We start from the raw sequence: 12,166 nt of genomic DNA, 5'->3' as shown, positions 1-12,166 counted from the left end.
CAACATTAAAACATTTATTATCAAAGTAATGCAATATGTAGTCATTGTAAAAAGGAGGGAAATACAAAAGATTACAAAGAAAAATATCTTTTTCAATCATGAAAATCCTGCCACTAAGAAAAAATCCTGCCTTTTTCCCTGAGACATAACATATACATATATACATATATGTTGACTACATATATATATGCATACAAACCTGATTAATTTTATTTAAAAATCTATGTAAGCACACAGATTATATATATATACATGATGATATATATATATATATACGATGATATACATATATAGGTAATACATAGATAAAAATCTATAATTTGTTAGGTATTTTATATATATATATACACACACACACAGACATGCATATATAAATTTTTAGTAAAAGAATAACATTGAATGAGTAGTTTTGTATTTTACTTTCACTTAATTTTAGATTTTTAAAATATAATTAAATGTTTGGGGATTACATGATTCAAAATCAAGAGGATTGATGATTGATGATTCAAAAAAGTCAAGAGGAACCAGGTTATAATACTTTCTTAATAAGAAAATTTTTAAATGAAATAAATTATAAGATATTCTTAAAACCAAATATTTCTAATCTAAGTGTGCAAGTATTATTATTACAAAATTATAAATGAACTGAAGGTTAAGTTAAATTACTTAAGAGCAAAAAGTTTAATTCAATATAATAAAAAGCTTAAACTAGAACTCTCAAAAGAGAAATCCCCCTATTATCTATTTTCATTAAAATTTTCTAATAAATGTCTGCCACGTGCCTGGTATTAACAATATCAGGATAGTATGATAATTATTTTAAGAGACAGAAGTAGAGGTGGCTGAGAAAGGCGCACCTTCTTTTCCTTTTTCTACATGCAAAAAACAGCTAATGCGCAGCCCTGACCCATCCACTTCCTTTACAAATGTACACAGACCATATATATGTACACAATTAACACTGTTAATTATGTCTTCTCTTTTCTTTTGCTGCGCTGATGATCTTTACCTTGAGATGCCACTGCTTACATTCTTTTGTTCCTCTTGCTATTGGAGACACATATATACAGGCATCATACAAGTGAATGCTATGAAGTGTTCTGCCTGTTTTCTTCTATGTATTTTCTGGATTCGGGATTTAGGTTCAAGTCTTTAATCCATTTGAGTTAATTTTTGCATATGATGTGAGAAAGTGATCTAGTTTTATTCTTCTGCATGTGGCTGTCTGGTACTCCCAACACCGTATGTTGAAAAGGTTTCCCTTTCTCAATGTATACACCTGGCTCCTGTGTCTTAGATTAACTGTCCATTTTAAGTGTGGATTTATTTGGGGGTTGTCAATTATATTCCATTGGACTGTGTATCTTTTTGTTTCAGTACTATGCTGTTTTGATTATTATAGCTCTGTAATACAGTCTGAGATCTTTAAAATGTTCATCATCACTGATCATCAAGTATATACAAATCAAAACCATCAGATACCATCTCATACCTTGAAGAATGGCCCATATCAAAAAGACCAGAAACAACAAGTATTGGTAAGGATATGGAGAGAAACAAACCCTCATACATTGTTAGTGAGTTTGTAGACTGGTTCAGCCCCTATAGAAAGCATCCTGGCAGTTTCCCCAAATATATCTACCATATGATGCAGTGGCTGCAGATAGCTTCATAGTGCTACGCTTTAGCCTGGTGCACCACCATGGAAGGCCCAAACCAATGTTACTTTGATAAAAATAAATAAATTCAAACTAACTAAAACTTTCAAAAATTTAGTATACCATAATGAATGTTATATTAAAAGGTAGTAGAGGCAAACTGTACCCTTAGTCTGAAACTATTTCTTTTAAATAAGTTTTTTTTTTAAACATCATTTTTGTGCCTTTTCCCATCTCAGTTGTAATCCCTGTGGACTTCCCATTACCAAATCACTCATGTGCCATCACCATAGTTCAGTGCACTTCCCCCACCTCCATTTTTTATCCCATTCCTCACTCCACCCCCATAAAATGTGTCTGGTATATAGTTGTTCATTATTATTATTTTTCCCCATGGTCCTTTATACTCCTGCTACAAGTAAATCCATTGGCATTGCATCATCCCTTCCAGCTCCATCCATGTTGCTGCAAAAGGGCATCATACAAGTGAATGCTATGAAGCATCATCCCTTCCAGCTCCATCCATGTTGCTGCAAAAGGCATTAGTTTATCTTTTTTAACTGCTAAGTAATATGCCACTGTATATATGTGCCACATCTTTTTAATCCAGACATCTACTTTTGAGCATTGGGCTTGGTTCCATGTCTTTCCTGTTGTTAAAAAAAAAAACAAAAACAAAAACAAAAAAACTCAGCAGGTACTTCATTTATCTGCCTGTTCTGTTCCCCACTCTGTCTCTGGCGAATCCTCTCACCGCCCCTGCACCTCTGGCCTGTACCCCAGAAAAAAAAAGCAGCAATAAAAATGGGGGTGCAGGTATCTTTTTGAATTAGTGTTTTTGTGTCTTTTGGGCAGATACCTAGGAGTGGGACTGCTGAGACATATGGAAGCTCCATGTTTAGCAGTTTGAGAAACCTCCAAACAGTTTTCCATAAAGTAGTTGTACTAGTTTGCATTCCCACCAGCAGTGCAGGAGAGTTCCTTTTCCTCCACATCCTTGCCAACATTTGTTGTTGCTAGTTGCTTTAAGATGGTCCATTCTCACTGGTGTGAGGTGGTATCTCATTGTGGTTTTAATTTGCATCTCCCTTATTACAAGTGATGTTGAACATTTTTTCATGTTTGTTGGCAATCTGCATTTCCTCTTTTAAGAAATGTCGTTAGCTCTTCTGCCCATTTTTTTTTTTACATCATTCTTCATTTTGTGCATTTTTCGAGCTCAGTTTTAATCCCCATGGGCTTCCCATCACCAATTCACCCATGTGCCATCACCACAGTCCAGTGCACTCTTTCCACCCCAATTCCGATCCCATTCCCCTTCCCACCCCCCAAAAATGTCTCTGGTTTATATGGTTGTACATTTGTTTTCATTTTTACTCTTTTACATCTGTTAAGTCTCTCTCTCTCTTTATTTTTCTTCCCTGATCCCTTAGACTCCTGATATGAGTGAAACTATCTGATATTTTTCTTTCTCTTTCTAGGTTATTTCACTAAGCATAATACCTTCCAGGCCCATCCATGTGGCTGCAAAAGGCATGAGTTTATCTTTTTGACTGCTGAGTAATATTCCACTGTGTGTATGTTTCACATCTTCTTAATCTAGTCATCTGTTTTGGAGCATTTGGGTTGATTCCACATTTTCCCTATTGTAAATAGAGCAGCAATAAACATGGAGGTGCAGGTGTCCTTTTGAATCAATGTTTTTGTGTCCTTTGTGTATATAACTAGGAGTGGGATTGCTGGGACATTTTGAGCTTTTTGAGAAATCTCCAAACAGCTTTCCATAGTGGTTGTATCAGTTTGCATTCCCACTAGCAAGTAGGAGAGTTCCTTTTCCTCCACATCCTGGTTAACATTTGTTGATGCTAGTTGTTTTAAGATGTGCCATTCTCACTGGTGTGAAATGGGTTTAATTGGATCTTCCTTATACAAGTGATGAACGTTTTTCCATATGCTTGTTGGCCATCTGCATTTCCTCTTTGGAGAAATGTCTTCTGCCCAGTTTTTGATGGGGTTATTTATTTTTGCTGAGTTTCATCAGGTCTTTGTATATCTTTGTGATCAATGTTTTATTACTAGTATTGTGTGAGAAAATTTTTTCCCAATCAGTGAGATGTCTGTTTTTTGTAATGTCTCTTTTGTTATACAGAACCTCTTTAACTTGATGTAATCCATCTGTTTATCCTTTCCTTCACTATTATTGCATTGGGTGTTGTATCTTTAAAGATGTTATTGAGGTGTATGTTGTATAGTGTTTCACCCATCTTTGCTTCCAGGTATTTTATGGTTTCTGTGCTTATGTCTAGGTCTTTAATTCACTTTGAGTTGGTTGCTATGCATGGTGCATGGTAGTGATCTTGTTTCATTTTTTTGCATGTAGCTTCCCAGTTTTCCCAGTACCATTTGTTGAACAAGCTTTCTTTGTTCTATTGTATCTTCTTTGCTCCTTTGTCAAAGAATAGCTGCCCATCAACTTGTGGGTTTATATCTAGATTTTCTATACGAATCCACTGGTCTGTGTGTCTGTTCTTGTTCCAGTACCATGCATTTTGATCATTATTGCTTTGTAGTATAGCTTGAAGTATGAGATTGTTATGCTCTCTTTGTAGTCATGAGAATTTTGGCTATTCAAGGTTTTCTTGTGCTTCCACATGAATCTTATCAATATTTGAAAGCTAACGATTTTTAAGGATTTTAAATTCATTCTAAAAATTCATTAATATTTTAAATGAATTGCTACTGGCATTGAAAAAATCATAGAAAAATAAATATTTATGTACTGTTCAGCTTCAAATGTTACTGAAAAGAGCTACTTTATAGGTGGAAAAATAAAAAGAATGAAAGGAAATTTTTTATTCAAAATGCAAACAAATTGAAAATAGGAATATGAATGAAAGAGACTTTTCTTCTCATGTAGTCATACCAATTTTAAGGACTTTATTTTTTAGCAAGGTGACAGTGGGTTTAGGATTTCAAAGATCAATGGAAAAGAATAAAAAGCTTTGAAAGGCATAAGAATTTTGTGTCAGAGGAAAGTAGTAATTCAAAGCCCCAGATGATGAGGCATTAGATGGTTATCATTCTGAAAGCTGTGGTAAAAATATGTAAAACAAAATAAATGTCAGATATTTCTGTAGACTCGAAAGAAAAAAGTCATAGATCTGAATATATAAATATTTAAAGAGAGTTAAAAAAAATTCTAAATTAAAACCATGTGGAAAACATTTTCAGAATGACTAACAAAATATTAATATCTTTGACATACACTGAGTTCTTAGAAATAAGTAAGGCAGAATAATCACAAAAGAAATCCTTCTAAGTGATATTGTATATTTTACATATATGCACACACACATATAAAATCACAAAAGCACAAAAAATACAGAAAAAAATACAAAAACACAAATTGGCTAAACTGAGTATTTGACACTATTTATAAGTAAGCAATATGAATTAAAACAATTATCTGTTAGTTATAAACTAGCAAATATAATAAGAATCCTATTTTTAGTATTCAACTGTAGAAAAATATGCTAATTCTGATAGCCTTTGGGTTCAGAAAAACTGGTGTAACTTTTGTAGAAAGACAGTAACATGCATTTACCATCTTTAAAATGCTATCTAACATTCAACTAGGTATCAGCTTTAGGAATTAACACTAACAAAATTATTTTGATCTACCTAGAGATATAACCCAAAAAACATTTACCTCAAAGCATTTTATAATGCAGAAAATTGAGAAACTACAAAATTTAAGAAACAAGGGTCTCTTTAAATTATGGTACAGTCTAGCATAGTTCATGTATAGGTAAATGTTGACAATACTAGGTCTGATTTTCTCTTGGTATACAGTGCCTACTATTTGTCAGGTACTATTCTAAGTATTGTAAAATACTAACTCATTTAATTCTATCAATAGTGCAAAACAAGGTAGGTATTATTATTATCCTCATTTTAGTTTGCAAAACATTATTAGAGTAAATTTTTCTTTTTAAATAGTTGAAATACATATAGTTTATATATATATACACACACACATATAAATACAGTGTACATATACACTCAAGCTTAAGTAAGAAATAAACTCAAATTCTTTTAACAAAATGACAGCAGTAGTTATCTCCAAATTAATATATGACTTTGCATTTGAATTGTGTTCACAAAACATTTATTGTTTTGCTATAAAGATGTTATTCAACATAAAATATATGAAAAGCCAATTCACTAACATTATTCATGAGTAGGTATTTTCCTCAATAGAGAATAGAACTTTTTTTTTAATATTTATTTATTTATTTATACAGAACTGGGGTACAAGCCAGAAGTGCAGGGGCAGTGAGAGGCTTCACCAGAGACAGAGTGGGGAGCAGAACAGGCAGACTGATGAAGTACACTGCCGAAGGGAGCAGTGGGCAGGTCAGGAGAGGTCTGCCACACCTTGTGGATCATCTCTGGGGCAGGGATAGAAATCATTCTTAAGTGGCTTAAGCGGCCTAGGGAGGGCCAAGAATAGAACTTTAAGGTGAGTAATTCACTCCATCTTATTAGGGTGAATAACCTAGTCAATAGTCATAACATTTGTACTGGGTAACTAACTAGTCATTGCTTTTTGTATAGTGGATGTCATCGTATTTTTCCACCATCCTTATACACACCTATTTTGTATGCTTTATCAAGTCCTAAGAAACAAAAAGCAACTTAAATCATCATCAGAATTAAAAAATGTCTGAAATATAAATATATGTGAATATATTTAAAATAAACTATATTTAACCATTTGTTGAAGGTTTGACTTACATAATCACTTAACCTCCAAGTCTTGGTTTTCTCATCAGTAAAAAGGAAAATAAAAACCTTTCCCAAAAGGTCAAGTCCTAAAAGTTTCAGGTCGCAGTAACAGCACAGTAACTTTATTTCTTAATTATTTCACTTTTTTTTTTTTGGTAAATAGCTTGGTTTTTACTTACCGACAGGATAGTTCTCCATCCATAGCATCATGTTCATCTGTGCTGGTATAGGTTAATCTTCCTCCAACAACTGTTCCCACTAAGTACACCAGCCATGCAAGACGTCCTAATTCATAAAAAGAAGGCAAATGTTTAGCAAGTATTGATAGTGCCAAAATTTTTCTTTTCAGAAAATTCCAAAATTAGCAAATAGTATATCCTTCCAAATAAGTGATCAACTATTGCACATTCAATTCTTCATAGTTATAAACAGGCAGTATAACAGTGAAACTAACAAGATTTTAGAGCCAGATAAAACTGTTTGACTCCTAGATCTACCATTTTGCTATGATCCTAGATCAGTTACTTAACTTTTCACCTTATTGTTTTGACCTACAAAATGGTAAAATAATACCAATAAAGACTTATGATTAAAATTAAATATAATAGAAAGTCACCAACTGTAACATTTGGACCAGGGCTTGTAGTAAGTACTAGTATGATCCAACAGATAGCACTCTTTCTGACTGGTGGGTGTTCAGGGTAGCACCAGTCTGATTAATTCTAATATTATTCTTGATTGGAACATAATAGATGTTAAAAAGTCTACTCCCTTTGTATATGTTGGGATAGTTTTTGAAAAACCAATCTGGTTGTTTGACAGCCAAATTAACTTCATGGATACAGCAGAAAAGGATTACATACTTTGCAACAATGGTAGAAACAACAACATCTAGTTTTCACAAATTTTACTTTGAGGCAGCAAAACCTGACTGATTTTAGAAAGGGTAGAATTTGTGGAATGACTTTTAAGAATGTTATTTTTACATATCTAAATTCATCAATGTATGTCACAGATTCTCTAAGAGTTTTGAGATTTCTATGAATCAATACCAACTATATCGCTAAGAAGAAATTTTGTGCTTTTTCTTGAAAACTGAGTTTTCAAGATCAGCATATTATTTCATAATGTTTCTGTATCAGGAAATCTTTTCAAGTGAACTAAAGAGTTTTTTACAAGTTATTAAATTGAGTAGTCCTGCAAGATCACTTGTTAGAAGGCTTAGGAAGGTAAGTAAATGTAGAAAGAGCACAGGTGCAGCCTGTATTTCTGTAAATACCAGCAGACTTCACTTGACTAAATTTCTGGAGAAGACACAAGCCTATTGAGGAGATGAACTTTCTGTACGTTAGAAACATAACCTGGCAAATATCATAATTGACCAATTATGTAGTCTTTTACATTAATGATGTGAAATATTAAAAAGAACAAGGGACAGTAATTTGATCAACTATGGGTAAAAGGGATTCAGTTTTAAGGCATGTACCATTTTAGTAAAAAAGGTCACAGCAAAAACAGTTCGTATTGGAAACAGTGTTTTAAGAAAACTAATATATGTCCTTCAAAAGTGTTACATGATAAATGAAAGCTATTAAAAATGCATCCTGTTTCTTCACATGTCTTTTGCAGCAACATGGATGGAGCTGGAAAAGATCATGCTTAGTGAAATAAGCCAAAAAGAAAAGGAAAAATGCTGAATGGTTTTACTCGTAGTAGGAGTATAACAGACCAGGTGAGAAAATAATAATAATGAACAGTTATATACCAGAGACAATTTATGGGGGTGGGGTGGGGAATGGGATCAAAAACAGTGGGGGGAGAGAAATGCACTGGGCTTTGGTGATGGCACACAGGTGATTTGGTGATGGGAAGCCCAAGGGCATTACAACTGAGATGGAAAAATGCACAAAATGATATAAAAATAAACTATTATTTAAAAAATTAAAATTATCTTCACATAAAGATACCTCTAAAAAAAAAAAAAAATCCTGTTTCTTTCCTGGGCCTTCTAAAATGGTAGCTGCTTTCTTTCCCACACTTCTTATATCTTGGGTCTTGAACATGAAGTAGCTCTGGAAGTAGTACTACTTCCCCAAAAATTCTCCCTCTTTCTATCATATTATTCTATCTTATCAGTCAGCTTTGCATCTTTATCTTTCAGCATTCTTTTTTCTTTTAGTATTACTTTATTAAGGTAAACAATGATTTCAAGACTGTACCTACTTTGGAGGTACAGATTAATATATCTCCAGATGTATGTCACAATACCACTTATACCATTATTTTCCTCCACAGTCCATTGGGTCCCCTTCCTCTTTCACTCCCTTCATACCACTGTCCCTTTGTAATAGCTTGAGTTCTACAGTCACATTTTTAGGGTTTATTTTGGTTTGGTTTTGTCTTTGTCTTCCCACTGCTGATTTAATTTTTCTTAGCATAACCGAATTCCATCCATGCTATAACATGCAAGATTTCATTTTTTTGCATAATTGAGTAGAATTCCATTGAGTAGTGTTACACACACACACACACACACACACATTCTCAGTCCAATGATCTGTCACTCGGCTCTAAATGACATAACTTTTCATAACTTGATTACAATAATCATTGCAAAAAAATGCTGCAATGGACAAAGGAATGCATATATCCTTTTAGTGTTTTGCATCTTTCAGGTAGATAATTAGGAGTGGGATTGCTGATCATGTGTTAGATTTAATTTATAAATTTTGAGATGTCTTCATACTGTTTTCCATAGGTACTTGACCAGTCTACTTTCCCACCAACTGTATAACAATGTTCCTTTTTTTCATCACGTCTTTCTTTAACATTTGTTGTTTCTAGACTTCTTGATATGGGCCACTCTCCAAGGTGTGAGATGGTATCTCATTGTGGTTTTCATTAGTAGTTCCTTAATGATCAGTGATAAAGGTTTTTTCATGTACCCATTGGCCATATATATCTTTTTTTTTTTTTGGAAAAGTGTCTATTTTGCTAAATTCTGCACTTTTTAAAATTGGGTTATTCATTTTCTCTTTGTTGAGCTGTGTGTACTCACAGATCTTGTATATTAGATCCCTTTAGACATACAATGTGCAATTATTTCCTCCTATACAGTATGGTACTTTTTGTTTTGATGATAAATTCTTTTCATTGTGTGGAAACTTTTCAGTTTGATGTAGCCCCATTGTTTATTTTTACATTAGTTTACTATGCTATTGGAGTCAAGTTTCAAAAGACATCACTGAAGCCACTGTTACAAAGTGTTTTACCTGTGCTTTCTTTTATGTATTTTCTGTTTTCGGTTGTTCTTTTGAGATTATAGTCTACTTTGAATTCTTTATTATATACGGTGAGAGATAGTGGTCTACTTTTCAAAAAAAAAAATTACTAAAGACACATTCCTTTCTTCATTCTATACTCTTGGTTCCCTTGTCATAAATACACTGTCCACATAAGTATGGATTTACTTCTGCACTCTCAGTTCTATTCAAATGGTCGTGGTGTTCATTTTCATTCTGGAACGTACTACTTGGTTACTGTAGTGCTGTAATGTAATTTGAAATCTAACAAATAGTGTGATACTTCCACTATTCCTCAGTTTTTGTAAGGGTTACTTTGGCTATTCCAGATCATTTGTGGCTACATAAGGATTTTGTTAAAGCTTCCTTTATTTCTTTGAAGAATTCCGCTGAACCTGATAGGGGTGCACTGAATCTGTATAAGATAGCCATTTTGGTAATGAACTCTTCCAATCCATGAGCAAGGAAATCTTTCCATTTATTACTGTATTCTATTTTTTTAATGTCTTAAACTTTCTGTTTTTCTTTTACCTTCTTTGCTGTTTATTACTAAGTATTTAATTTTTTTTGATGTAACTCAATGTAATTTTCTCATTTTCTTTCTCTTCTAGTTTGCTGTCTAAAAACAGGAATACAACAGATTTTTATATATTTACTTTGTAGCCTAACTCTTTGCTATACTCATTTATTGGTTCTAACATTTTTTAAAAAATACAACTTAGTGGAGTTTAGCAGAATTTTAAAGTTTTCTATGTAAATTATGTAATCTGCAAATGAGTTACATTTCTTTCCCAACTTAGATTCCTTTAATATTGTGTTCTTGCCTAAATACTCTAGCTAGAGCTTCCAATACAATGTTGAATTGAGTGGTCAAAGGAGACATCCTTGTCATGGACCTGCTCTTAGAGAAAAAGCTTTCAGTTTTCACCATTATATATGCTAGTTGTGGGTTTCTAGTATATGGCCTCTAAATATGTTGGGTATTTTCCAATTATCCCCATTTTACCAGAGCTTTTTTTTTTTTTAAACACACATAGATGTTGGATCTTATCAATTTTTTTCTACATCTATTGATAAGATCATATGATTTTTATCTTTCCGTATGTTTATATAATGAATTTCATTATTGACTTGCATATACTGAATCATCCTTGCATCTTTGGATGTATTAGTAGATTCCATTTATGAAGGTTCTGTTGAGGACTTCTGCTTATAAGTTCATCAGGACCATTAGTTGATAGTTTTCTCTTTTGTGGTCTTGTCTTCTTTTGGTACCAAGGTAATGTGAGTCTGACAGGATGTGCTTGGAGGCCTTCCAGCTTCAATTATTTTGGGGTTTAAGGATAGATATTAGTTTGTCTTTGAAAGTTTGGTAAAACCCACTAGTGAAACTATATGGTCTGGAATTTGTTTTGGGAGGTGGCTTTTGATTACTGTTTAATCTCATTGCTTCTTCCATTTAATATCTATGTAAATACCCTTATTAGTTGCAACAATATATTCTCTTTCAAGTTATTTTTCTTTGCTTTTTGAAGGTGCAATTACTGGCCAATTATTCTTTCAAGAATATTCTATATCATAATCAGTAGCGACTATAATATGTGCAAAGACAAATCTTCCAACGCCAATAATATACTAGGAACCTCAATATCCATCAACCTACTTCCTTTTTAAAAACAACTTTAGTGAAATGTAATTTGTGGATCACACAATTCACCTACTTATAAAACTCAAGTTTAAAAGAGGATTGTGCAACCACCATTACAATCTAAATTAAGATTATCATACCTCCTACAAGAAATGCCATTTGAACCCATGCCCCCATAATCCTAATCAATCACTAATCTACATTAGACTTTCCCATTCTGGAGATTTCATATAGATGAAATCATGCAATATGTGGTCATTATGTCTGTTTTTTGTATTTTTTTTTTCATTTAGCATGATGTATGTGAGGATCATATAATTGTAGCTTGAACTGGTGTGTCAACATTTTCCTGATCAAATAACACTCAATTGTTTGGACAGAGCACATTTGCTTTATCCATATATCAGATAGCAGATATTGGAGTTATTTTTACCTGTTAGTTTTAGAACTAAGGCTACCATGACCATTGGTATATAGTATTCTCAGGTATTCCTGGAAGTGGAATTGCTGCTATTTCAGCATTTTGAGGAACTGCCAAAATCACATTCCAAAGTATCTGTTATCATCGTCTGTTCTCGGGCCCTCCCTGGTGGTGCAGCAGGTTAAAGCACAGCACTAAGAAGCTAAAGCCACTTCCGCATGAGTTCGATTCCGCCTGTCCCGGGAGGTGACCACATGGCGTGGCAGACTTCTCCTAACCTCTCCTGACCCACCCACTGCTCCCCTCAGCAGTGTACTTCATCGATCTCCCTGTTCTGCTCCCCTCTCTG

At 33.5% G+C, this 12,166-nt stretch overlaps 1 protein-coding gene across 4 annotated transcripts in view; it reads right to left on the bottom strand.

Moving 5' to 3' along the window:
• RANBP17 (RAN binding protein 17) overlaps positions 1-12,166 on the bottom strand; it is a 307,270-nt gene that overhangs the window by 222,508 nt on the left and 72,596 nt on the right. For all 4 annotated transcript variants that reach the window (XM_012722309.1, XM_012722311.1, XM_012722312.1 and 1 more), the window contains one exon: positions 6,626-6,731. In XM_012722309.1, the coding sequence (XP_012577763.1) occupies positions 6,626-6,731 (106 nt within the window). The remainder of the gene's footprint in view (positions 1-6,625; positions 6,732-12,166) is intronic.

The sequence above is a fragment of the Condylura cristata genome, unplaced genomic scaffold (assembly GCF_000260355.1).
Source record: "Condylura cristata isolate star-nosed mole 26May11 unplaced genomic scaffold, ConCri1.0 scaffold00008, whole genome shotgun sequence".
NCBI lineage: Eukaryota > Metazoa > Chordata > Mammalia > Eulipotyphla > Talpidae > Condylura > Condylura cristata.
The sequence above is the reverse complement of the archived record's forward strand: the minus strand, read 5'-3'. Positions and strand labels throughout refer to the sequence as shown.